The sequence below is a fragment of the Papio anubis genome, chromosome 19 (assembly GCF_008728515.1).
Source record: "Papio anubis isolate 15944 chromosome 19, Panubis1.0, whole genome shotgun sequence".
Lineage (NCBI taxonomy): Eukaryota > Metazoa > Chordata > Mammalia > Primates > Cercopithecidae > Papio > Papio anubis.
Genome location: NC_044994.1, coordinates 1,386,121 through 1,413,958, shown reverse-complemented (window position 1 = coordinate 1,413,958; position 27,838 = coordinate 1,386,121). Strand labels below are relative to the sequence as shown.

Sequence of the window (27,838 nt, the reverse complement as noted above, 5' to 3'; positions counted from 1 at the left end):
CCCCAAGGCTACACAGCAGGCCTAATCCTGGTGTCTATCACTATACTGCATCAATTCTAAGACACACATTTTTCATATTTTAACATCAGAAAAGCAGATCCATTTTATAATTGATGGCATGTCATAATTTCATCAGCATCTTATTAGATTTGTCTTAGCAACTTATAAAATACCATGTGTCTTACAATCAATAGCATCTTAAATATGCTGAAATATGGTCTTACTTATTTCCCATTGGTTGTGGTGAATATAGTCACACATGGGCAAGCCCAGCAAGCAGTAACAAAGGCTGCTCCGCAGACAGAGAAATGGCAGGGACCACATGCCCACCTGGTCCGCCCTTAGAGCCCCATCTGCTCTGACTTGACACACTCTGATTAGCTGCCAAGCCTGCAGGTGACTAAACGTAGTAAAGACCCACAAAGAACCCAAAGAGGCTGGCACACGACAGCACAGAGCAGAGGCAGCTGAGGGCACGAGAGAAAAGCGTGCAAGCAGAGGACTGCCAAGACCATGGTCAGAAGCAGTGGTGCCAAAACCCAGTTCTGGGAGATAGTGAAATAAAAGAATTTGGGGGTAAATGTGAGGACACCAGGTCAAAACACGGGTTCTCTGATTGCAGTACTTCTCAGCACTAGAAAAATCTGAGGGAAAATAACAATTTTACAATGGACGAGTCAGGTTAACCTGCTGACTGTCACTTCTTTCATCTCATCTGATTAATTTCACCTTTGAACCACAACGGCCACCAATCCCGTAAAATACTTACTACTCCTTTTGAAAGATAGTTATTGACAAAGTCCTTCCAAGTGATTTCTCTCCCGGATCTCTTGAGCAGGAAGTAAAACATGACTCCACCCCAGAACAGGGAAGTCCAGAGGAAGAACATCCTGAAATCCTTGTCATCCCATGGAAAGTCACCCTGGGCAGAGAAGGAGACAGCTTCTGTGAAGAACTAAATTCCACAATATGATCTGTGCTCTGTGAGACACAAATCCCTCCAACACTACTAATGCCTCCCAACCTTCTCTGGGCCACTATCGTAACCTCAAAATTCACACAATGTATAGCATCAAACCTTCTGGAACCTGGACCACCAGTGGGAATCATCTTTCTTGCCACCTCGTTTTCCACCACCACCTCCTCCTCCTCCTCCAGAAGAGCGTGTGGTAGCAGCTGGCTTTGACTCTGTTCCTAAACGAAGAGCACACATAGAAGCACGGCAAGGTTTTGGCTCTCTCAGCAATGTCTTCATGTAAACCGTTTAATAAAAGACTTATTGCAGAGTACACTGTGGCAAGTGAGCAGTCACTAAGTGAAGCACTATGAGAAGGATACAAATACAAAGCCTACCAATCAGGGAGGCTCCCAAGGGCTATACTTGCATCATCTCATGAAACATGCACAATAACCCAATAACCCAAGAAATTATAGGACTGTTATACCGTTCACAGACGGAGAAAGAATAGCTTAAGTAACTTGTTGGATAATGGGTGGCAGTGTTAGGGGACAGTGAATAAGTCACAGAGTTGGGATGCAAATTCCTCAGTCCTCACTCAAAGTTTGAAAGTGTGTTCTGGCCAGGCATTGTGGCTGACGCCTGTAATACCAGAATTTTGGGGGGCCAAAGCAGGAGAATCCCTTGGGCCCAGGAGTTCAAGACCAGACTGAGCAACAAAGCAAGACCCTGCCTCTGGCCAGATGTGGTGGCTCATGCCTGTAATCCCAGCAATTTGGGAGGCCGAAGCGGGTGGATCACCTGAGGTCGGGAGTTTGAGACCAGCCTGATCAACATGGAGAATCCCTGTCTCTACTAAAAATACAAAATTAGCTGGGCGTGGTGGCACATGCCTGTAACCCGAGCTACTAGGGAGGCTGAGGCAGGAGAATCACTTGAACCTGGGAGGTGGAGGTTGCAGTGAGCCAAGATCATGCCATTGCACTTCAGCCAGGGCAATAAGAGTAAAACTTCATCTCAAAAAAAAACAAAAAAACAAAAAAACAAAAAACAAAAACCCTGCCTCTACAAAAAAAAAAAGAAAATTTAAATTATCCAGGCATGGCCAGGCGCGGGGACTCACGCCTGTAATCCCAGCACTTTGGGAGGCTGAGGCAGGTGGATCACCTGAGGTCATGAGTTCAAGACCAGCCTGGCCAACATGGTGAAACACCATCTCAACCAAAAATACAAAAAAATTAGCTGGGCGTGGTGGTGGCCACCTGTAATCCCAGCTACTTCAGGAGGCTGAGGCATGAGAATCACTTGAACCTAGGAGGCAGAGGTTGCAGTGAGCCGAGATGGTGCCACGGCACTCCAGCTTGGGTGACAAGAGTGAAACTCTGTCTAAAAAAAAAAAAAAAATTAGCCAGGCATCATAGTGTGCACCTGTGGTCCCAGCTACACAGGAGGCTGAGGCAGGAGGATCGCTTGAGTCCTACAGTTTGAGCCTGTAGTGAGCTGTGATTGTACCATTGCACTCCAGCCTGGGCAACAGGAAGACCCTATCTCAAAAGCAACAGCAACAACAAAACACAACAAAAGTAAGTACTCCCTTTCCCACTCCCACAAAGTATACATTGTTAACACTTTCTTCTGCAGGAAAGCCCATGGTTTTGACAAATGGCTAAAAAAAAAACACGTCCACAGTTGGTATTCAACTGGCATCTTTGCTTTTTAGGGAAATGTATGTAAGGAAAACTGTAATTCAGTCCCTGTTGTTGTTGCTGTTGTTGTTTTAGACGGAGTCTCACTGTCTCCCAGGCTGGAGTACAATGGTGTGATCTCGGCTCACGGCAACCTCTGCCTCCCATGTTCAAGTGATTCTCATGCCTCAGCCTCCCGAGTAGCTGGGATTACAGGCGCACACAATTATGCCTAGCTGATTTTTGTATTTTTAGTAGAGATGGGGTTTCACTATGTTGACCAGGCTGGTCTTCAACTCCTCACCTCAGGTGATCCACTCGCTTCGGCCTCCCAAGTTACAGGTGTTGAGCCACCGCACCCGGCCCGAATACACTTCTGATGTCTTCAGTGACCATGAAGCAACCCCTCTAGTGTAGCAGGATGGGAGGCTACAGGCACCCGGTCATCCTCGGTGGCTATGTTAACATGTGGCTCATGACACATTCACCCCGATGTGCTGCATACGAGGGGCTTCTGCACCTCTGTCTCAAGCAGAGTCTGAGACAGGTATGACGTACACAAGCCTCAGCCCCCTCAGTGAGGAGGCCCAGGACTGGGAAACACACAGTAAGCACACCACTAAAGCTGTGCAACACTCCAAACCACTCAGGGAGAAAGGAATGTCCACACAAAAGCCACCCGAAAGGTTGTATGGGTTATCACTACTAAGCCCCCACACCAAGACTCAAAGACTACCCAGCATGCACTGGGAGAATTCTAGGTGCTGCTCCAATGTACAGCCCTGGGGCTGCCACCAGCTCACAACAGCACTTCTCCCTCCCCATGTCCCGTGGCTCTTACTCCTCTGCATTCTTTGGGTGTGTATTTGTCTCTCTAACTAGATGACAAGCAAATTTAAAAACATGGACTGAGGCCAGGTACAGTGGTCATGGCTGTAATCCTAGCACTTTGGGAGGCTGAGACGGGTGGATCACATGAGGTCAGGAGTTCGAGACCAGCCTGGCCAACATGGTGAAACCCTATCTCTTAAAGATTAGCTAGGCATGGTGCTGCACGGATGTAATCCTAGCTACTGTGGAGGCTGAGGCAGGAGAATCACTTGAACCCAAGAGGCAGTTGAGATCGGGCCACTGCATTCCAGCCTGGGTGACAGAGTGAGACTCCTTCTAAAAAAAAAAAAAGAACTGAATTACAGTGTTCTTTACATTTCCCTAAAAAGCAAGGATGCCAATAGAAATGGGCACAGGAGGCCCACTCAGTCCCCCAGCCACCGAGCTCTAAGAAAGTCTCTTCGAATCCCTAAGGTGAGGTAATGCTCTGAGGAACAATTTTGAAAACACTGTCCTACAACACAGTATGTATCAAATAAGTTGCATGTATTAGATTTCTAAGATTTTTCTCACTGTTTTAAATTATGTCCCAGGTATCTACCGAATACGCTCAGTTTGACCAGCCAAAACCTCTAAGGTGGCCTTAAATTACTTCAATTTGCAAAATGACAGGAAAATATCAACAAAAAATTAAGGTGAAATGAAACACAGGGTCTGTAGAATTTCATATGTACTTGCAATCTACAGCGTCACAACTGACTTACTATAACTTTCTTTCTTTTTTTTTTTTTTTTTTTTTTTCTGGAGGGTCTCTCTGCTGCCCAGGCTGGAGTGCAGTGGCACAATCACAGCTCACTGCCGGGCTCAGGTGATTCTCCCACCTCAGCCTCCCGAGTAGCTGGGACTACAGGTGTGCACCACCATGTCTAACTAATTTTTTGTATTTTTAGTAGGGACGGAGTTTCACCACATTGTCCAGGCTGGTCTCAACCTCCTGGGCTCAAGTGATCCACCAGCTTAGGCCTCCCAAAGGGCTGGGATTATAGGCGTGAGACACTGCCCAGCCTGATAACTCTTTTCTTTGTTCAGTGGAAACTATCACCATAATACATGAGGGGAAAACACAAAATTAAAATATAATCTTGTCAAAAGGTACCTTTTTTCTCTCCCATAACTTCTTTAGGTTCACTAGCTTCTTTTCCATTTTTTCCATTAGGAAAGTATTTTTCAAATCCTGTTAGAAAAGGAAAAAAATACATACCGTCAAACTAAAATTCATCAGGTTTCGTGTCCATTTTGTTTTCAAAGCAGCTGATGTATCACTGAAAAGCACAAGCTGGCCAGGCGCGGTGGCTCAGGTCTGTAATCCCAGCACTTTGGGAGGCCGAGGTGGGCGGATCATCTGAGGTCAGGAGTTCAAGATCAGCCTGCCCAACATGGTGAAACCCCGACTCCACTAAAAATACAAAAAATTAGCCGGGTGTGGTGGTGGGCACCTGTAATCCCAGCTACTCGGGAGGTTGAGGGAGGAGAATTGCTTGAACCCGGAAGGCGGAGGTTGCAGTGAGCCAAGATCACTCCAGTGCACTCCAACCTGGGCGACAAGAGCGAACTCAGTCTCAAAAAAAGAAAAAAAAAAAAAAAGCACAAGCTAAAAGCATAACATTTCTTGTGTACAAGTACATCAAAGTCTAAATAATATAGTTCACAACCCAGAAGTGTTAAAGGAAAAAGCCTCCTTTTTGCATATCAATTTCATTATCTACAAATGTGTTACATTTGAAGATGACATATCTTCATCGCTGTAATCAGACATAAGCTGGAGGCAGGGGAATGGATTACAGAAGGAGACAGAAGACCCAACCTAAGAACGTAGAACACTACAGCCACACCTAACCATTTACCTTTTGGGGGTCGGGAACAGAATCTTTGATAAGCAGCAATTACATCTGTCAAAAGAGAATTTCTGCTGGCCCTTGTTTGAGTTGTAACAAATCGGTAAAGCTGCAACATGACATAAAAATAAAACCATGGTTATATCAAGATAAAAAATTTAAAAGAGCTTCATTTCCTGGTCATAAAGTAGACTAAAGGTCTCTCTCTTCCACAGGTGGTTATGAAGTAACAGAGAATGACTCCCTTAGTGAGGACTAGGGTTACCTAGCACTAGGCCACTATTCCAGCAAAAGAACCAGGAGACACACATTATTATCCAGAAAACAAGAATATTTCAAAATCAGACATAATGTAGAATTGCAGTCCAATTATAATTATGTGACAACACATTCACTTTGATGATATTTGTTTAATTTGTAGCATTCAAAAGACAAAACCTGGCCAGGCGCAGTGGCTCACACCTATAATCCTAGTACACTGGGAGGCCAAGGCGGGTGCATCACAAGCTGAGGAGTTCAAGACCAGCCTGGCCAAGAAAGGTGACCAGCCTGGTGAAACCCCGTCTCTACTAAAAATACAAAAATTAGCCGGCCGCACTGGCAGCCGCCTGTAATCCCAGCTACTCGGGAGGCTGAGGCAGGAGCATTACTTGAACCCAGGCGGTAGAGTTTGCAGTGAGCCGAGATCGTACCACTGCACTCTGGCCTGGGTGATGGAGTGAGATTCTATCTCAAAAAAATAAAAATAAAGTAATAGTTACAAAAATTACAAAACCAAATAAAACCACATCACACCCACTATAATCAAAAAGACAGACAAGTGTGGGTGAGAATGTGGAGAAACTGGAGCCCTGTACACTGTGCTGGTGAGAACGTAAAATGATGTAGCCACTTTGGAAAACAGTTTGACAGATCCTCAAAATGGTATATGTAGAGTTACCATATGACCCAGCAACGCCACCCCTACCCAAGGAAGGTGAAAACACATGTCCACACAAAAATATGCACACGAATGTTCACAGATGCCTTATTCATAACAGTCAAAAAGTAGGAACAACCCAAACGTTCACCACCTGATGATGAACAGATAAATAAAATGTGGCATACCCATACAAGAGAATACCAGTCACTCAGACAGAGGAAAGAGGCACTGACACGGGGATGAACTCTGAAAACATTACATTAAGTGAAAGAAGGCAGACACAAAAGGTCACACATTATGATTCCATTTATATGAAATGTCTAGAATAGGCAAATCCATAGAGAGATACATACCAGTAGTTGCCTAGAGCTGGGGGAATGGTTACAGAGAAATGCGAAGTGATTATTAATGGTCATAGGGCTTCTTTTTGGAGTGCTGAAAATTTCTGGAATTGGGGACAGTGATGATGGTTGTATAACTTTGTGAGTATGTTAAAAGCCAATGAACTGTACCTTTAAGATGAAGAACGGTTTGTAAATAAAAATGTCAATAAGAAACAAAACAGAATGAGATGATTCAACTTCAAATAAATACACAATTCTACACAGCAAAGCAGGACAGGAACACCAACAATGATTTTGTCTGAGTGCAATACTGGCCGGGGAGACTTTGGAGCTTATGTTGTGTTACACCCTGCCCAACCACCGGAACACTTGGCCTATGAAATAACCACTGATAACAGATAAGAATGCAACATAAGAGTTTTTTCCAATGTCAAATCCATTAAGGGTGTAGATTAAAATGAAATGTTATTCAAGCTAGACAAGTCAACAACTCCAGCCCAGGTGCTGTCAAGCAGTGGGGTGTCTAAAGGGGAATCAGAACCAGTTCCCAACCCTAAGCAGCACAGAAACAGGGAAGAAACTCATACGGACAAATCAGTTACACTATGGCATAACAATGTAACCAAACAAAAGCTCTGAGTACAGGGAACCGGGGTGGCGCAGAGGTTATATTGCCACGTCTTAGGGTTAGTCCTTTCTGTTTGCTGTAACACAGTGTCTGAAGCTGGGCAATTTACAAAGGAAGGTTTATTTAGCTCACAGTTCTGCAAGAGGGGAGGCATGAGAAACAGGGTACTGGGCTTATGGTGAGGGTCACATGCTAAGTCAAATTACAGCAGGAGAAGGTGCTCCATCAAAACATGGTGGGAGAAGGTCAATGGCAAAGCGGCCACATGCCATGAGGTAGGAACTTCCACTTTATAACAACCTAAGGTCTCTGAAACTAAGCCAGTCTCACCACAGCTCACAGAGCTCACTCACTACCTCCAGAATGGCACCAAGACACTCACGAGGGCTCCACCCCCACGGCCCAAACACCTCCCACTGGGCCCCACCTCCCAATACCACCACCATGGGGAACACAACCTGAGTTTTGGTGAGGCCAAATTCAAACCAGAGTACCATATAAAGCAAGTCTTCATCACCACAAAGTTTAGTACAGAACTGGGCACTGTGCACACTCCATAAATACTGACTGAGGAGCCCTTTTCAGGCTCTATTTTCAAATTGTGCTGACATGGAATATCCCTAGCAATAATCAGTGACTGAATTTAACACCGAGGTTGTATTCTATGAAGAAATCATCAATGAAACTTCTTCTCCTCTGCATATCTAATCCAAGCTCTGCGTGTCTATCATTCAAGGAATAATGTAAGAGATACTAATTCACAACACTTAAGTTGAGTGCTCCGCATTTTGGAGAATTAGCCTTTATGTCTGACAACACGAGCACTTTTCAGTTGCTTTACCATCAGCCTTATTCCTCTGGGCATAATACCTGAGAACTCATCTCTCAACACATCAGAATCTCTTCCCCAGGAACCTCACCGTGAAAGCAGTACTTCTGTCTCTGATCTTTAACGGCAGCAGGAACAGAAAGGAAAACCTGTCCCGTCAGACTCCCTCACAGCACAATAATGCCCAGGTGTCACCAGGCAAATCTTCAGAGTACCAAGGAGTATGTATCACCACTGCCCCCGCCTCCCCTCACAAATTAATCAGCTACAGCTGTCAGCACAGAGACCTTCCTTATATATCCGCATCTGAGTGACATTTACAGGGACGACAGTGTCACTCCAAAGGAAGGCCTCTGGGTAACACTTCTGACATAAAACTGCAAGCTCACAACGCAGATCCCTACCTAGAACTGTATGTCTGAGTCCAATATTCACAAGCAGCAAAAGGGGTCAGGCTAGGCGGGGGTGGCTCCTAGCCCTTTGGGAGGCCAAGTGGATTGCTTGAGGCCAGGAGTTTGAGACCAGCCTGGCCAACATGGTGAAACACCATCTTTACTAAAAATACAAAATTTAGCCAGGCATAGTGGCGGGCACCTGTAATCCCAGCTACTCAGGAGGCTGAGGCAGGAGAATCACTTGAACCCTGGAGGCAGAGGTTGCAGTGACCTGAGATCACGCCACTGCACTCCAGTCTGGGCGACAGAGAGAGACCCTGTCTCAAAAAAAAAAAAAGAAAGAAAAGAAGAAAAGGGATCAGAGCTTGGTAAAACAGGGAAATGGATACAATGCAGGAAACTGAAAAAGGACCAACCGCAGGGCAGCGTGGCATGACCAGAGCGAAGAAGCTGATCTAAGACTGGCAAAGGAGCCTCAAAGAGTAAAAGTCATGAATGCAGGCACTATTATTCCCCCCTTCCACGCCCTTTTTTTTTTTTTTTTTATTAAAGACAGGTTCTGTCACCCACGCTGGAGTGCAGCGGTGCAATCACAGCTCACTGGAGCCTCAACCTCCTGCGCCAAGCAACCCGCCTTGGTCCCCCGAGTTGCTGGGACTACAGTCGTGAACCACTGAGCCCAGATAATTTAAGAAAACAAAAATTCGTAGAGGCCAGGAGCTGTGGCTCAGGCCTGTAATGCCAACACTTTAAGGGGACGAGGCGGAAGATCGCCTGGGTCCTGGAGTTTGATACCAGCCTGGGCAAGATGATGAACCCCACCTCTCCAGAAATTTTTTTTTTTTTCTGAGATGGAGTATTGCTCTGTTGCCCAGGCTGGAGTGCAGTGGCCACTCTCAGCTCACTGCAAGCTCAGCCTCCCAGGTTCACACCATTCTCCGGCCTCAGCCTCTCGAGTAGCTGGGACCACAGGCGCTCGCCACCACGTCCGGCTAATTTTTTGTATTTTTAGTAGAGACGGGGTTTCACCGTGTTAGCCAGGATGATCTCCATCTCCTGACCTGGTGATCCGCCCGACTCAGCCTCCCAAAGTGCTGGGATTACAGGTGTGAGGCAACGCGCCCGGCCTCTCCAGAAATTTTAAAAAATCAACCATGGTGCTGTAGTCCCAGATACTTTGGAGGCTGAGGCGGGAGGATTGCTTCAGTCTGGGGCTGCAGTGAGCTGTGTTTGTACCATTGCACTCCGGCCTGGGCGACGAAGCAAAAGCCCGTATCTAAAAAAAAAAAAAAAAAAAATTAAAAAAAAAAATTGTAGATCGGAGGGTCTGCTACACTACCCAGGCTGGTTTCCACCTCCTGGACTCAAGCTTCTCCCGCCTCCGCCTCCCGAAGTGCTGGGATCGCAGGCGTGAGTCCCCGCACCGGCCTATCTTCCCTCACAGTGAAGACGCTGAGCTGACTACCTCAAGGGCGCTGGGATAGCAGGAGGCCAAGCCAGGTTCCCGTGGCCGACCCGGGGACCTCAACCACCACCCGTACACCACCGTGAGGATGAGGAACAGTCACCTAAACAGTGAGAGCGATTATTGGACACGTGAACCTTTCCTTGAGACAGATCACGGCCATGGTTCTGTCCACACACTATCATTATGTCAGCAACATGTATCAGGTCCTGTGTGTGTATCTGGAGGGATGGCTACCAACAGAGGAAGAGCCTCCCGCTGACAGCAGGCTCTAATATGCAACGAACACAGAGTCCCTGCTCCGAAAATGTGACATTCTTAATAATAATAGCTAATTCTGCCGGTCCTGGAATGCCCGCAATGGCCCCATTCAGCAGACAGGAACACGGAGACTCGGAGAGGTTAGGCAGCCTGACTCCAAAACCCGTCCTTGCGACAACATCGTGCTCGTGCTGCTGACTCAAAACTACAGACGCCTTCCTTCCGTGCTCCCGGGACACGAACGCGGGGACAAGGACGGCTACCAAGCCAACATGACCTTCGAGGCTTCAGCCGCCCCGGTGAACCGCCAAGACCCGGCTCTACTGGAGCTGCGCGTTTTCAAAACTCGAATCCCACCGGCAGGGCTGGGCGCGAACCGGCGCTCAGCGGTCGGCGAAGAGACAGCGCGGGGGGCCGCGGCCCTCGGCAGGGACGGCCCGCGTGGGGCGGCAGGGCGGGGGCCAGTGACCTTGACGCCCGCTCTCCCGAGCCGGAAGTGGGCCCGAGGCCGGGTGGAGGGCGCCGGGCGCCCAGGTAGGACTCACCGTCCGGAGGCAGGGCTGCTCGCCCGGGCCCACGCCGCCAGGCACGCGCAGCTGCTGTAGGCCGCGGGGCCAGCAGCCGCCCCAGCCCCACAGCCGCAAACAGCGGTGCGCCATGGCCGCCGCCGTGGCCCTCTCGGCCCGGGACGCTGCGCAGGCGCGGGCAGGCGACGACTGGCGGCCTCGGGAAGCAAGCTCCGCTCGGGCAGAGGCCGCCAGGCAGCGCAGCGCGCCCGCGGCTCACGGCGGAGCCCCAGCTCTCAACGCGGCGTCTCCCGCCGCCAGCCCCGCCCCGGCGCGCTGACGTCGGCGTCTTCTCTCCGAAACCGGCCGCGACCTCAGCCAGTGCAGGAGACCGGACCAAATGGTAGGAGCGTGGGGGCGGGACCGGAGGCGGGGGCCGACGGAGCGGCGTTGGGGGCGCGGCTGGAGGCGTGGCCGAAGAAGGACCTTAGAGGGCGAGGGGGAGCTGGAGGCGGAGCCGATGGCGAAGCGGGGACGGAGCCGAGGGCGGACAGGCGAGGGCGAGCGAGAGCTGGGGGCAGGGCCGATGGCGCACGTGGGGGGCGTGGCTGGAGGCGGGGCCAAGGAAGAACCGGGAGGGCGAGCGGGAGCTGCAGGCGAGGCCGACGGAGGAGTGGGGGGGCGTGGCTGGAGGTGGGGACTAAGGGGAGACGCGCGCCTGGGATCCTGGGCTCCCCGGCCTGGGCAGCTGGGTGGGCCAGCCAGTTAGGAGCGAGGTGGAAGTAGCGAAGGCCCCAGCGGCGCCAGCTCAGTCGTCGGGTGTTGCTAGGCTCTGGAGACACCGAAGCACACATTCCTGACCCTGGGAAGGCAATGCGAAGATTCACAAGCAGCAGGGAGTGTTGGGGCCGTGCAGCCTGCGCTCTGGGAACCCTGTCGGGGAACTGGTTCTCCGAGAGCAAGTCGAGTCTTTCAGGTAGTGGCAACTACACATTGTTTCCTGTACCGTGACAGCGGAGGAAAAAAAGAGAGGTCTTTGAACCGAGGTGGGGGATTTGGGGGGTTTTCTGAGACGGGCTCTCGCTCTGTCGCCCAGGCTTGCGACGCTGGACCTCAGGCAAAGGACACAGTAATCCTTGAGAGACAGGAGACAAACCAGGTGAGTCCTGTGATTACCCCAATGGCAGTAAAACAATAAGAAAAAGATATACCAGAAATACCATCGTACCATGCTCGCACAAAAGAAAACTGAGTAGACAGATTTTAGGGCAAGGAAATTCCAAACAAAATTAATTTCAGGGGAAAGAATATCACTAAGGATGAATAGGATCGGGTTTCTTTTCTTTTCCAGAGACAGGGTCTCACTCGGTCACTTAGGCTGGAATGCCGTGGTGCAATCGTAGCTCACTGCAGCCTCCAACTCCTGGGCTCAAGGGATCCTCCCGCCTCAGCCTCCCAAGTAGCTGGGACCACACGCGCTCGCCACCACACTGGACTTTTTTTATTTTGCGTAGAGATGGAGTCTCACTTTGTTGCTCACGCTAGTCTCAAACTCCTGACTTTAAGCAATCCTCCTGACTTAGCTTCCCAAAGTGCTGGGATTACAGATGTGAGCCACCCACACCTGGCCAAGAGGATTTTTATTATAATAAAGGGGTCAATTCATTAATAGGACATAACAACGTAAACATCTTTCTTCCCATTAACAGAAGCTTAAAATACAGGGAGCAAAGACTGACAGAACAACTTCCAATTATATTTGGAGATTTCAAATCCTTCTTTTGATAATTGACAGAACAATTAGACAGGAAAATAGTAAGTATATAAAAGACTTACACACAATCAACCAAATAAATCGAATAGACATTTATAGAAAACTACTCATAACAACAGAATACACATTATTTTCAAGTTTTCACGGAACACTTATCAAAATAAACCATATTATAGGCCATAAAAATATTAAGAGGAATCAAGTCTTATAAAACATATTTTCTAACCACAATGAAATTAAATTAGAAATCAGTATCAGAAATAGGCTGAGGTGAGAGGATCACTTGAGCCCAAGAGTTCCAGACAAGCCTGGGCAAAACAGAAAGACCTCATCTTCAAAAAAGAAAAAAAGCTAGACTAAGAAAATGAAGTAAAACCAAAGAAGAGAAAGAAGATAAGCGCAAAAATCAATAAAATTAAAAACTAAAAGAGAGAAATGAATGAAATCAAAGGATGTTCTTTGAGAAGATCAATACTCAGACCAATCAGGAAAAAAGAAAGTGACACAAATTGGCCCAGTGCAGTGGCTCATGCCTGTAATCCCAACACTGGGAGGCCAAGGCAGGCGGATCACCTAAGGTCAGGAGTTTGAGACCAGCCTGGCCAACATGGTGAAGCCCCATCTCTACTAAAAATACAAAATTAGCTGGACATGGTGATGCACACCTGTAATCCCAGCTACTCGGGAAGCTGAGGCAGGAGATTCACTTGAACCCGGAAGGCAGAGGTTGCAGTGAGCCGAGATTGCACCATTGCACTCCAGCCTGGGCAAAAAGAGTGAAACTCCACTCAAAAAAAAAAAGAGAGAAAGAGAGGAAGGGAGGGAGGGAGGGAGAGAGGGAGGGAGGAGATGGGCACGGTGGCTAACGCCTGTAATCCCAGCACTTTGGGAGACCGAGGTGGGTGGATCACGAGTTCAGGAGTTTGAGACCAGCCTGGCCAATATGGTGAAACTGCGTCTCTACTAAAAATACAAAAATTAGCCGGGCATGGTGGCACACACCTGTAGTCCCAGATACTCAGGAGGCTGAGGCAGAAGCAGAAGAATCGCTTGAACCCGGGAGGTGGAGGTTGCAGTGAGCCAAGATTGCGCCACTGCACTCCAGCCTGGGTGACAGAGCGAGATTCCGTATCAAAAAAAAAAAAAGAAGAAGGAGAAGAAAGAAAGAAACCCCATCTCTACTTAAAAAAAAAAAAAAAAAAAAAATTAGCCAGACATAGTGGCAAGCACCTGTAGTCCCAGCTATTCGGGAGGCTGAGACAGGAGAATAACTTGAACTCGGGAGTCAGAGATTGCAGTGAGCCGAGATCGCACCACTGCACTCCAGCCTGGAGTGCCAGACTCCATCTCAAAACAAACAAACAAACAAAAAACAAATTACAAGCCAGGTATGGTGGCTCACGCCTGTAATCCCAGCACTTTGGGAGGCGGAGGCGGACGGATCACGAAGTCAGGAGATCGAGACCACAGTGAAACCCCGTCTCTACTAAAAAAACCAAAAAATTAGCCGGGCGCGGTGGCGGGCGCCTGTAGTCCCAGCTACTTGGGAGGCTGAGGCAGGAGAATGGTGTGAACCCAAGAGGCAGAGCTTGCAGTGAGCCGAGATCACGCCACTGCACTCCAGCCTGGGCGACAGAGCAAGACTCCGTCTCAAAAAAAAAAAAAAAGAAAACCACGAGATTCCACTTCACACTCTAGGAGGGCTGTAATAAAAAATACTAGATAGTAAAAAGTAATATAGATATTAAGTATTGTCAAGAGTGTGGAGAAATTGGAACCCTCATGTTAGTAGGACTATAAAATGCTTTGGAAAACTGTCAATTTTCATAGGTTAAACGTAGTCATATGACTCAGCATGTCCGCTCCTGGGCATCTTCCCAAGATAATTGAAAGGATATATCCACACAGAAACCTGTACATGTGTTCATAACATATGTACATATGCTGTGTTCATAGCAGCATTATTCATGATCGCCAAAAACCGGAAAGAGCCTAAACATGTTATCAACTGAATGGATGAATGAAATGTGGTGTATTATTACAATGGATTGTTATTCAGCCATAAAATGAAGACCTGATACACGCTATAGCATGGATAAATCTTGGAAACAAAGAAGTCAGAGATAAAAGACCACATATTATAAGATTGCATTTATACATATGAAATATCCAGAATAGGCAAATCCATGGAGACAGAAGACGGTGATTAGGGATTGCCAGGGGCTGGGGGGGTGGTTGATAGAGTGTGCAAGACTAATGAACGTGGCTGCCAGCAGCAGGCAGGATGGTGTGGACCGTCTGAGCTTCTCGGTGTGTGCTTTTTCAGTGTTTACCTTTTTGAACCATGTGAAAATATTACCTATTCAAATAAAATATAACACAATCTAAGACTATTAAAGGATGCTATTTTTTTCAGTGCTGAGATTACAAGTACTTTGAAAAAATAATTTTATGACTATATTTTCCAAATATCCTGTAATAAATATGTAATAGTTTTAAGAGCAAAAAAATGTAAAACGTTGAAATATAAAAGGTTCAGGATAACGATGGGGCCAGGTGCAGTGGATTATAGAATCCCAGCACTTTAAGAAGCCAAGCAGGGAGGATGACCTGAGGCCAGGAGTTTGAGATCAGCCTGGGCAACGCAGCGAGATCCCCATCTCTACAAAAAATTTAAAAATTAGGCCAAGTGCAGTGGCTCATGCCTGTAATCCCAGCACTTTGGGAAGCTGAGGTTGGCGGATCACTTGAGGTCAGGAGTTCGAGACCAGCCTGGCCAACATGACGAAACCCCATCCCTACTAAAAATACAAAAATTAGCCAGGCGTGATGGCATGCACCTGTAATCCCAGCTACTCCGGAGGCTGAGGCAGGAGAATTGCTTGAACCCGGGAGTGGGGGGTTGCAGTAAGCTGAGATCAAGCCACTGCACTCCAGCCTGGGAGACACAGTGAGACTCTGTCTAAAAAAAAGAAAAAAAAAAAAAAGGCCAGGTGCAGTGGCTCATGCCTGGTAATCCCAGCACTTTGGGAGGCTGAGGCGGGCGGATCACGAGTTAAGGAGATCAAGACCATCCTGGCTAACATGGTGAAACCCTGTCTCTACCAAAAATAAAAAAAATTAGCTGAGCATGGTGGCGGATGCCTGTAGTTCCAGCTACTCGGGAGACTCCATTGTAATAATACACCACATTTCATTCATCCATTCAGTTGATAACATGTTTAGGCTCTTTCCGGTTTTTGGCGATCATGAATAATGCTGCTATGAACACAGCATATGTACATATGTTATGAACACATGTACAGGTTTCTGTGTGGATATATCCTTTCAATTATCTTGGGAAGATGCCCAGGAGCGGACATGCTGAGTCATATGACTACGTTTAACCTATGAAAATTGACAGTTTTCCAAAGCAGGAGAATGGCATGAACCCGGGAAGCAGAGCTTGCAGTGAGCCGAGATCGCGCCACTGCGCTCCAGCCTGGGCGACAGAGCGAGACTCTGTCTCAAAAAAAAAAAAGTAAAAGAAAATTAGCTGGGTGTGGTGATGGGCACCTGTAATCCCAGCTACTTGGGAGGCTGAAGCAGAGAATTGCTTGAACCCGGGAGGCGGAGATTGCAGTGAGCTGAGATTGCACCACCGCACTCCAGCCTAGGTGACAGAGTGAGACTCCATCTCAAAAAAAAAAAAAAAAAATTAAAAATTAGCTCAGTGTGCTGGTACATGCCTGTAGTTCAAGCTACTCAGGAGGCTGAGGCAGGAGGACTGCCTCAGCCCAGAATTCAAGGCTGCAGTGAGCTGTGATCACACCATTGCACCCCAGCCTAGGTGACAGAACAAGACTCTGTCTTTCTAATTAAAAAAAAAGTTCAGTATAATTTTTTTTCATCAGTGTGGATGGAAACAAAGTTACAAAATGAAAAGTAAAAGCCTCTTCATTTCTCATATTCACATCTTAAAGGTAACTTTCTTTCTTCTTTTTTTTTTTTTTGAGATGGAGTCTCACTCTGTCACTCAGGCTGGAGTGTAGTGGCCTGATCTTGGCTCACTGCAAGCTCCGCCTTCTGGGTTCACGCCATTCTCCTGCCTCAGCCTCCCAAGTAGCTGGGACTACAGGCACCTGCTACCATGCCCAGCTAATTTTTTTGTATTTTTAGTAGAGATGGTGGGGCTTCACCGGGTTAGCCAGGATGGTCTCGATCTCCCGACCTTGTGATCCACCCACCTCGGCCTCCCAAATTGCTGGGATTACAAGAGTGAGCCATGGAGCCTAGTTTTTTTTTTTTTTTTTTTTTTGAGACAGAGTCTCACTGTGTCACCCAAACTGGAGTGCAGTGGCTGATCTTGGCTTACTGCAACCTTTGCCTCCCAGATTTCAAGCTATTCTCCTGCCTCGGCCTCCCAAGTAGCTGAGATTACAGGCACCTGCCACCATGGCTGGCTAATTTTTGTATTTTTAGTGTTTCACTATGTTGGCCAGACTGGTCTCTAACTTCTGACCTCAGGTGATCCACCTGCTTTGGCCTCTCAAAGTGTTGGGATTATAGGCATGAGCCACCATGCCCAGCCTTTAAAGGTAACTTTCTAGGTAGTTTTTTTTTTGTGTGTGTGTCCATACATTTTATATGTATTTGCAAGCATATAAAACTAATTTTTAGGCCAGGTGTGGTAGCTGATGTCTGTAATCCCAGCACTTTGGGAAGCCAAGGCTGGTGAATTGCTTGAGGCCAGGAGTTTGAAACCAGCCTGGCCAACATGGTAAAAACTCAACCTCTACTAAAAATACAAAAAATTAGCTGGGCATGGTAGCATGTGCTTGTAGTCCCAGCTACAAGGGAGGCTGAGGCATGAGAATTGCTTGAACCAGGAGGCAGAGGTTGCAGTGAGCCAAGATGGTGCCCTGTACTCCAGCCTGGGTGACAGGGCGAGACTTTGTCGCAAAACAAACAAACAAACAAAAAAAACATGTTTACATGAATGAATGTGTACTTTATGCACCTTGATTTTTTCTTTTGCTTAACATATATTTTTGTATGTTAATAACATATAGTTCCCCCCCAGTCATTAATAAGCTCTATTGTATTCTTTTTTTTTTTTTTTTTTTTTTTTTTTTTTTGAGACGGAGTCTGGCTCTGCCACCCAGGCTGGAGTGCAGTGGCCGGATCTCAGCTAACTGAAAGCTCCGCCTCCCGGGTTTACGCCCTTCTCCTGCCTCAGCCTCCCGAGTAGCTGGGACTACAGGCGCCCGCCACGTCGCCCGGCTAGTTTTTTTTTTAGTAGAGATGGGGTTTCACCGTGTTACCCAGGATGGTCTTGATCTCCTGACCTCGTGATCCGCCCGTCTCGGCCTCCCAAAGTGCTGGGATTACAGGCTTGAGCCACCGCGCCCGGCCTGTATTCTCTTGTAAAGTTTTAATAGTTTTCTCACCAAGCGTCATTTAGAATACTTCTCATTTCTTTTTATTTCAGAAGCCACCGTGAGCTTTTTTTCTGAGACAGGGTCTTGCTTTGTCACCCAGACTGGAGTGCAGTGGCACGATCATAGCTCACCACAGCCTTGAGCTCCCAGGCTCAAGCCTCAACTTTCCAAATAGCTGTGACTACAGGCCTGCACCACCACAGCTGGCTAATTTTTAAATTTTTTTGTGGCAGAGTTTCACTATACTTCTGAGGCTGGTCTCGAACTCCTGGCTTCAAGTGATCCTCCCGTCTTGGCCTCCTAAAGTGCTGAGATTACAGGCATGAGCCCACGCACCCAGCCAAGTATTCTTATTGGTACATGCATATATACACATGTGCCAGCATCCATTCAGAGGATGGTTTCCTAGCAGAGAGATTGCTTGGTAAACAGTATTTTTTAGAAAATAATGTGTGTTTTATGGCTAGGGCTTGAGCTCGCTCACCCAGGGTTGTACTGTATACGGTTGCCCACTAGGCGTCAGGAGAGCCCCATGAATCTCTAGACAACGCCATGCATTTCCAAAAAACCTTCAAATGTGTTCACAAGGCTGGTCTGGATTTTTCAAAAAATAATTTTTCTATTCTTCGTAGTTCATCTCCACGAACAACCTAATGCTGTGTTTTCTCTAAAGTGAAGCTGACATATCTTTTGCAGTTGTGTTCTTGGTTTGTGCTACTATTCCTGGCAACTGGCCTCAGGTAAAGGAATAGAAAAGACACAATGTCCAGTTGCTGTCTTCCAGATGATAATGAATAAGACCATGAATTATGTCACCGATGCCAGGGTGCTACCAATGCATGCTGCATGAATGACAATTGCAGAACATTTAGAAGATTCTTTATCACCCTTTTACTTGGTAGTGATCAAATATTTTTCTAGAAGTGTTGACCACAATAGTATACTCAAATCATAAAGTTTCTAGATGTTTCCCAATTGTGTCTTCTTGTAAAAAAATGTGATGATTGCTTTGGTACACCAAATTCCTTGTATAAGCCATCTTTTGAGTACAGTACCACAATCCCAGAAGGCATTATGTGAGAAGGCATTTGAAAGCTGAGAAGGAAATGGTTTGTGAGGAGCCTAGTGAGAAGCTCTGTAAGCTAGATTGGATAGAATTAAAGTGCCCAGAAATAGAAGTAAGGAGGAGAATGTAAAGTGTGTATTGAAAAGACTTACTTCAGCAATTTTTTTTTTTTTTTTTGAGCCTGTTGCCCAGGCTAGAGTGCAGTGGTGCAGTCTTGGCTCACTGTAACCTCTGCTTCCTGGATTCAAGTGATTCTCCTGCCCCAGCCTCCCAAGTAGCTGGGACTACAGGTGCGCGCCACCACACCGGCTAATTTTTTGTATTTTTATTAGAGACGGGGTTTCACCATGTTGGCCAGGCTGCTCTCAAACTCCTGACCTCAGGTGATCCACACGCCTCAGCCTCCCAAAGTGCTGGGATTACAGGTGTGAGCTACCACGTCTCACCTTACCTCAGCAATTCTATGTAGGTGTTGAAAAGAAGACACATACCACACAAACTAAAAGGGATGTGCTCTGTTTTTTCAGAGACAGGGTCTCACTTGTTGCCCAGGTTGCAGTGCAGTGGTGTGATCATAGCTCACCACTTGAACTCCTGGGCTCAAGTGGTCCTCCCACCTCAGACTCCTGAGTATCTGGGACAACATGCTCACAGCACCACGCCCAGCTAATTGTTCTATTTTAAAAAATTTTCTTTTGGCCGGGGCAGTGGCTCGCACCTGTAATCCCAACACTTTGGGAGGCCGAGGTGGGAGAATCACCTGAGGTCAAGAGATTGAGACCTTCCTGGCCAACATGGTGAAACTCCGTCTCTACTAACGTAATACAAGAATTAGTTGGGTGTGGTGGTGGGCACCTATAGTCCCATCTACTCAGGAGGCTGAGGCAGGAGAATTGCTTGAACCCGGGAGGCAGCGGTTGCAGTGAGCCAAGATCACACTTCTGCAGTCCAGCCCGGCGACAGAGTGAGACTTCGTCTAAAGAAAAAAAAAAAAATTTAGAAATGAGATCTGGCTATGCTGTCCAAGCTGGTGTCAAACTCCTGGCCTCAAGCTATTCTCCTCCCTCAGCTTCCCAAAGCACTGTGATTATAGGGATGAGCCACATGCCTGTCCTGCTCTGTTTTCATAATACTCTGGTACATCTTGTCTATTTGAGTCTGAAGGTGGTTGTGAATTTAGTAAGAGATCATGTCCTTGGATTCCAGTAATATTCTATAAGTTCTCAGAATAGCTAGGTGCTGGCAGGTAGCTAGGCACTAGCAGGTAGCTACTTCTGCACCTTGCTGTGACACCGTGGCAGGTTGAAGTCTCTGTAAATAAGATCTTCACTACCATTGTATTTACGGATCAGCGAAACACTACAGCCTGAGTTTTGTTATAGTCCTGGGGTAATAGATGAGGCAAATATCTATGACAAATGGGAAACATCCCCTCAGAATCTTCTTACCTATTGGGAGAATGGTTTTCTCTCTAAGTTAAAACAAACTTTCTGATACAGCAGTTTTCAAACTTATTTATTTTTAGCAGCAGTCTTTCATAAAAATGAAAATTTGGGCCGGGCGCGGTGGCTCAAGCCTGTAATCCCAGCACTTTGGGAGGCCAAGACGGGCGGATCACGAGGTCAGGAGTTCGAGACCATCCTGGCGAACACGGTGAAACCCCGTCTCTACTAAAAAATACAAAAAAAAACTAGTCGGGTGAGGTGGTGGGCGCCTGTAGTCTCAGCTACTCGGGAGGCTGAGGCAGGAGAATGGCATAAACCCGGGAGGCAGAGCTTGCAATGAGCCGAGATCCGGCCACTGCACTCTAGCCTGGGCGACAGAGCCAGACTCCGTCTCAAAAAAAAAGAAAATTTGACATGGAATTTCAGTGTATAGAATCTGAATATATGCAAGAAAAAACTAGGACCACTGCTTGAAAAACTCCTCAGTTTACCCCCGAGCTGGTCAATAAGGTCATAGGGCTTCCCGGATACGGCTCGAAACACACTAGACTAGACGGCTCTGTCAGTAATTACACTAGACGGAGCCCCCGCCGCCCCATGGCCAAGCCATGTTTACAATAGCTAGTTTACAACCCCTAGGAGTCACCCTTGACTCACTGAACAAGCAATGTTCAAGTGACTACTGTTTGCCACCACCTGGGTTAGACCCTGGGTACACAAAGATGAAGGAGGCTCAGGTCTCATCCTTGAGGAGCTCAGAGTCCATGCAGAACTACTTTCTAAACTTTAGGGAGCATTGTAATTGCCTGGGCTGCTCATTAATATGTATTGTTTCTGGTTTTCACCCCAGAAATGCCCATTCGAAAGGTATGGGGGAGCCTAGAAAGCTGCATCTTTAATCTAGTGGGAGAAACACAAACATAAGTGCAGTAATGAGGAACCAATGCGCTGAGTGTCAACGGAGGCAGCAGGAGGACTGCAGGATGACGGAGGGGCGTGACAGCCACCCAGGCGGGCATCATGAGGCAGGGAGGGCGTGCCAGCAGAGGGAGCCCCAAGGGGCAAGTCCCAACTGCCTGGCTGTTAAAGTCTTCCAGAGGAGTGAGCCAGAGCCAGACCTGAAAGGGCCGCACAGTAGGGCTGGTCATACAACAGCAACCTGAGAGGAGCTCGCTCATATGGTGCACTGCTTCGCATCACTGTGCTAAGGACTTCACACATGTTCTCATTTCATTCTCACAAGTCCCACCAGGTAGTGCTACTAGTATTCCCACTTCATGAATGATGTTGACATTTAGCGAGATTAAGTGACTTGTAGAAGGGGAACTAGGACTGGAACCCAGGTTTGTTCCTTTCCAAACCCATGTCTTTAACTATTAAGTCCTATTGCCTCTTTTTTTTTTCTTTTTTTTTTTGAGACGGAGTCTCGCTCTGTTGCCAGGCACGGTCTCCGCTCACTGCAACCTCCTCCTCCTGGGTTCAAGCGATTCTCCTGCCTCAGCCTCCCAAGTAGCTGGGATTACAGGCACGTGCCACCATGCCCCGCTAATTTTTTTGTATTTTTAGTAGAGATGGGGTTTCACCATGTTGGTCAGGCTGTCCTTAAACTCCTGACCTCGTGATCTGCCCGCCTCAGCCTCCCAAAGTGCTGGGATTACAGGAGTGAGCCACCGCGACCAGCCTTTTTTTTTTTTTGTTTTGTTTTGTTTTTCGAGACACGAGTCTTGCTGTGTCACCCAGGCTGGAGTGCAATGGCATGGTCTCAGCTCACTACAATCTCAGCCTCCCACGTTCAAACAATTCTCCTGCCTCAGCCTCCCAAATAGCTGGGACTGCAGACATGCCCCACCATGCCTGGCTAATTTTTATATTTTCAGTAGAGACAGGTTTCACCATATTAGCTAGGCTGGTCTTGAACTCCTGACCTCAGGCAGTCCATCCTCCTTGGCCTCTGAAAGTGCTGGGATTACAGGCATGAGCCACTGTGCCCGGCCCCTATTGCCTCTTAAAGGATGTAGACAAGGGAATGAACCAAAACAATCTGTAAGAGGTAAATTTCAGAGGACTTGAGGATTGGTTGGCTGTAAGGAGTGAGCAGTCACTCCCTCTTCTCCAGCCTGGGGTGCCTAAGTGATGCCACTGACCTGAAAGATTTGTGGAAGAGGCTGAGGAAGGAAGACTCTGCTAGCTGCCTCGGGAAATGCCTGCAAGTAGCTGGATGTGTGGGAATGAAGCTTGGGTAGAAATCTGAGGTAGAGATGTTAGTTAGGGAATCAGTGGAAACTGTGAAACTCAATGAGTTCACTCAGAAAGAGAGGTGTTGAGTGAGAAGAACAGAAAAATGGAGGATAAGTAGAGTGTGCAAAGGAGGCAGTGAAAGGGAGTGTCACGGAAGCCAAGGGAGTGGAGTTTCAGGAAGAGTCACCTGAGTTCAAGTGCGTAGAGAGGTCCAGAAAGATGAGGACTGAACAGTACCCACCGGATTGACACGTTTGATGGTTACTGACGACCTTATTAAGGAGTCAAGTTTCAGGAGCCCATTATAGCACGTCGCAGAAGAACTAAGTGGGACAACAGCAAGCTGGAGAGAGCAGGTATGGACCATTCTTTTGAATGACTACAATGGGAAGTGAGGGGAACAATTGCAGGACATGACAGGAGGTGGAGCAGCCTGGAAGACAGACTCCCAGTGCTTCTCTGCACAGGTTGGCATTTGCCAGCATAAACTGCTAGGATGGCGAGAGTAATCCATCCTTTGCATTGTGAAAATGGGCTTTTGCAACCAGGCAGATGACTGTGGTTCTCAAGCCAAAGAAATGGAGAAGAGGCATCGCAGCCTTAAGAGATAAAGGCTAGGGATGAATTTTTCTTCAAAATTCTCCATTTCCTGGAAGTCTTCACTCCTAGTTCCCACACCTGCTGGTGACAAGACACAGTCCTGATTTCCCTGCCTGAGAGGCCCAGCCGGGGTCCAAAGGAACAGCTGCATCCTGGTGCTGTTCCGCCAGCCAACAGGTGGCCACCCGCCCTTCTGGGTGGCATCTTTGCAGTTCTACAGAAACTATAAAACTGAAACAACAACAAAGGGACTGCTGGGCGTCGCTGAGTCAGACCCGTGTGTCACCTGGCCGCCCGCACACCCCATGCCTGCCTAGAGGGCCTTTCTGGGCTGCTGTCCAGAGCGCATGCGCCGCCCTGCGGCTAACTCTCCGCAAGGGCTGAGGGGTGGGCCAGGTCCGTCTCCGCAGGAGCGCCCCTCTAACAAAGGGCATGGCTCCACTTACTATTTACTTAAAAACAGTACATCTTTTTCTATTGGAGTGGTTGGCGATTGGGGATTGCTCCTTTGTTTCCCACAAAGCCCAGGGAATCCCCACCGGGTTTGTTTGGGGTGGGCAGGGTCCAGGTGGGTGAAACAATGGAAATGGTGTAACTCCTTTGGGGAACCACAGACAGAAGCAAGGGCTGGGAGGGGAGTTTTCTTTCTTTCTTTCTTTTTTTTAAGTTAAAAGACTTGGCCATATTTATAATCCAGGGTGGGATGCAGGGTGGAAGAAACCGAAATTTGAGTAGAGAAGACTGGCAGAGCAGATCCCCCCAACCCCGGCACCGCGGAGAGTTGGTGAAGTCGGCGTCATCTGAGGACAGAGGGCAGTGGGGAGCTTGGCCTGGGTCCAGATTGTGACAGCATCTCCTGCAGACGGGATATTCGCCCTCTGTCTGACACTGCGTCAGTACTCATGACCACTTGTGGGCCATCCAAGGCCATGAATGAGTGGTGACCCAGTGTGGGCCCCAGCAGCCCCGCTCCAGAGCCTGTGCCCTTTTTTTTTTTTTTTTTTTTTTGAGACGGAGTCTTGCTCTGTCGCCCAGGCTGGAGTGCAGTGGCGCAATCTCGGCTCACTGCAAGCTCCGCCTCCCGGGTTCACACCATTCTCCTGCCTCAGCCTCCCGAGTAGCTGGGACCACAGGCGCCTGCCACCACGCCCGGCTAGTTTTTTGTATTTTTAGTAGAGACGGGGTTTCACCGTGTTAGCCAGGATGGTCTCGATCTCCTGACCTCGTGATCCACCCGCCTCGGCCTCCCAAAGTGCTGGGATTACAGGCTTGAGCCACCGCGCCCGGCGAGCCTGTGCCCTTAACCAGCACAAACCAACATGCAGCTCCACCGTATCTAACCAAAGGGCCCAAAGGCAATAGAGATCACACTTTTGGATTAATTTTCTCTACGTGGCAAGAAGCAAAGTCATCAGCCCAGAGAGAGAGGGGCGGGGAACTGACAAGGAGTTGTGGGGAGCATGGTCCAGGATGGGGGAGGGTGATGACCAAGGATGAATGTATTACCCGTAGGGGACCTGGATAAAACAAGTAAGATCATGCCTTTTCTCCAGCAGCACAGAGTCATTTGGGCTCCTACCAGAGAGGGCCGACTGCAGCACGGAGGGAGAGAATGGAAAGACCAGAGCAGGAGCAGCTCAGATTAGCCCTGATGAGGTGCAGGACAGGTGGGATGGGCAGGATACGAGGGCTGGGAATAGGAGCTAATGGAGTGTTTGGGGGCTGGGGGTGGCTGTGAGGTTAAAGAGAAGGTACCACTTGAGTGAGGTGGCAAAGAGGGAAGGACTGGAGGCAGTGCTTAGAGTGTGGGGGACCAGTGAAGGCTTAAAGATACATGTACATTCAGATGAGATTCAACAATTCAACATTTATAATAAAGAACCACGACCAAAGCTAAGGTGGGTCTCTGGTGGGCTGAGTTACTCTAGACTGAATGTTTGTGTTCCTCAAATTCATACGTCGAAGCCTAACTTCCAGTGTGGTGGTATTCAGAGATGGTACCTTTGGGAGGTGAGCAGGTCGTGAGGGTGGAGCCTCATGAACAGGATGACTGCCCTTATAAAAACAAGGGGACCCCAGGGAGCTCCCTCACCCCTTCTGCCACGTGAGAACGCAGCAAGAAAACACCATCTAAGAACCAGGAAGCCAGCCCTCACCAAACACCAAATCCACCAGGGCCTTGATCTCCTCAGCCTCCAGCACCCTGAGAACTGATTGATGTTTAAACCCATTCATGCCTGAAGTTGCAATTTTTTGAATTTTTGCTATCAGACCTTGGCAATTACTTTGAGCAGTAAGATATAAATAGCTTCCACATGCTTAGCGTTCCGATAATGGAATGCTAGGCATAAATGGGTTTAAGCTGCCCAGTCTGTGGAATTTTGTTGTGGCAGCCAGGGCAGCCTATGAGGGAGTGGCTGGCTATGTCCTTGAGAACTGTTTCTTTACTGTTTCTCTCTTTCTTCCTTTCTTTCTCTCTTTCTTTTCTTTCTTTCATCGCTTTCCTTTCCTTCTTTCATCTTTCTTTCTTTTTTTCTGTCTGTTCTTTTTTTTTTTTTTTTTGATGGACTATCACTCTGTCACCCAGATTGGAGTGCAATAGTGTGATCTTGGCTCACTGCAACCTCTGACTCTTGGGTTCAAGTGATTCTTCTGCCTCAGCCTCCCAAGTAGCTGGGATTACAGGTGCCTGCCACCACTCCTGGCTAAATTTTTGTATTTTTAGTAGAGATGTGGTTTCGCCATGTTGCCTAGGTTCGTCTCAAACTCCTGGTCCCAGGTAATCCGCCCGTCTCAGCCTCCCAAAGTGCTGGGATTACAGGCATGAGCCACTATGCCTGGCTTTACATTTTCTTTCTTGCTGGTGACTTTTACCCTCCTGTTGGCATTGAGATGGCCACACTAGTTCCAGAAGCTAACCAATGAAAAAAACTTGTGCTTTGGACCAAGGGCCTTTTTGCTGGCAGTCTCTCAGCAGACACCCTCCTGTCTCCCAGGCCTGTGCTGGGTCACATGAAGGCTCCTAAATGAACCTCAGACCCTCAGACCACAAGGCAGCCTTGCAGCAAGGGGGCGGCTTCCCTGAGGCACTGAGTATGAGATGGGTACCACCACAAAGTCAAGGTTCTGTTAGGGAGGAAGAAGGTCCTCAGAGTGGGATACTGGAGTTTGAGATTTTTGAGGTGAAAGAGTTCAAAATGTGAGCAAGAGCCAAGATCGCGCCATTGTACTCCAGCCTGGGCAATAGGAGTGAAACTCCGTCTCAAAAAAAAAAAAAAGGGCCAGGCGCAGTGGCTCACGCCTGTAATCCCAGCTTTGGGAGGCCAAGGTGAGCGGATCACCTGAGGTCAGGAGTTCAAGACCATCCTGGCCAACATGGTGAAACTCCCTCTCTACTAAAAATATAAAAATCAGCTGTGCGTGGTGTTGGGCACCTGTAATCCCTGCTACTCAGGAGGCTGAGGCAGAGAATCACTTGAACCTGAGAGGTGGAGGTTGCAGTGAGCCGAGATCGTGCCACTGCACTCCAGCCTGGGTGACAGAGTGAGGCTCCATCTTAAAAAAAAAAAAAAAAAGATAGGAAGGCCCAGGGACCACAGGCCTCTGGGTAGGTCATTCTTGAGGATATTGATATCACCCAGAATTATGGCACAAGGTGGCAAGGGCATGGAGAGGGACACAGCAAGCCAACCTGCCAGACCCCGTAAGTGGAGAGGTGCTGGAGAGGAGCAGGTGACAGACAAAGAGGAAAGGGGATGGGGTGTGCTTCTTTTCCTTCTCCTTGAACCCTGTTGACTATAAGCACCTTAATTCTGAGCAGGTTTCGTCCTACTGCTCTGGGCAGGTGCCCATGTCTTTCCTATCTAGGGCAACAGCTTCTTGCCTGGCCTCCCTGCCTGCCCCTACTCCCTCTACTCCCTGGTTTCCAAGCTTCACTGCACTCCGGAATCCCCAGGGAGCTTCTCAAAGCCTAATGCCCAGGCCACACTGCAGTCCAGTTGAAGGAAAGTCCCTACGGCTGCTACCAAGCACCAGCGCTTGCCAGGACTCCTCGGGTTATCCATTATTACGCAGCCCGGGTTGGAACGACACCTCTGCCTGTCCCCACACTGCCCATTCTCTTCTCAAAAGCCAGGTGGAAGTGGTACAGTTCTTTTAGAATTTGTCTGGCAGGTCTTCTTGTTTTTACTGGAAAATCCTCCAAAGGAAAAAACAATAAAAAGGCAGTAGAAGCAAGTCATTCCCATTCATTCAAAAAACAGTTGTCTGGCTAGCACCGTGGCTGTCACCTGTAGTCCCAGCACTTTGGGAGGCCAAGGCAGGAGAACTGCTTGAGCCCAGGAGTTCAAGGCCAGCCTGGGCAACATAGCAAGACCCTGTCTCTACAATATATTTGGTTTTTATTAACCGGGCATAGTGCCTGTGGTCTCAGCTCCTTGGGAGGCTGAGGAGGGAGGATCACTTGAGGCCTGGAGGTTGAGGCTGCAGTGAGCTATGATCACACCACTGCACTCCAGCCGGGGTGACAGAGTGAGACCCTGTCTCTCTCTCTTTTTTTTTTTTTTTTTGAGACAGA

General features: G+C 48.1%; 1 protein-coding gene and 1 non-coding gene across 3 annotated transcripts in view; one reads left to right on the top strand and one right to left on the bottom strand.

Annotated features, from left to right (window-relative positions):
- AFG3L2 (AFG3 like matrix AAA peptidase subunit 2) overlaps positions 1-11,037 on the bottom strand; it is a 49,392-nt gene extending 38,355 nt beyond the window's left edge. The window contains exons 1-5 of one of the 2 annotated variants that reach the window (XM_021929923.2): positions 10,759-11,037; positions 5,379-5,478; positions 4,631-4,708; positions 1,079-1,194; positions 770-922 (exon numbers count right to left, since the gene is read on the bottom strand). In XM_021929923.2, the coding sequence (XP_021785615.1) occupies positions 770-922; positions 1,079-1,194; positions 4,631-4,708; positions 5,379-5,478; positions 10,759-10,872 (561 nt within the window). In that variant the 5' untranslated portion in view covers positions 10,873-11,037. Of the gene's footprint in view, positions 1-769; positions 923-1,078; positions 1,195-4,630; positions 4,709-5,378; positions 5,479-6,644; positions 8,630-10,758 lie in introns of those variants that run through there. The other variant, XM_021929924.2, reaches the window with a different exon arrangement.
- Positions 11,038-27,401: 16,364 nt separating this feature from the next.
- On the top strand, positions 27,402-27,463 carry LOC116271522. Its single transcript, XR_004180150.1, has one exon. It is a non-coding gene; the product is annotated as a U7 small nuclear RNA (small nuclear RNA).
- The last annotated feature ends 375 nt before the right edge of the window (positions 27,464-27,838 follow it).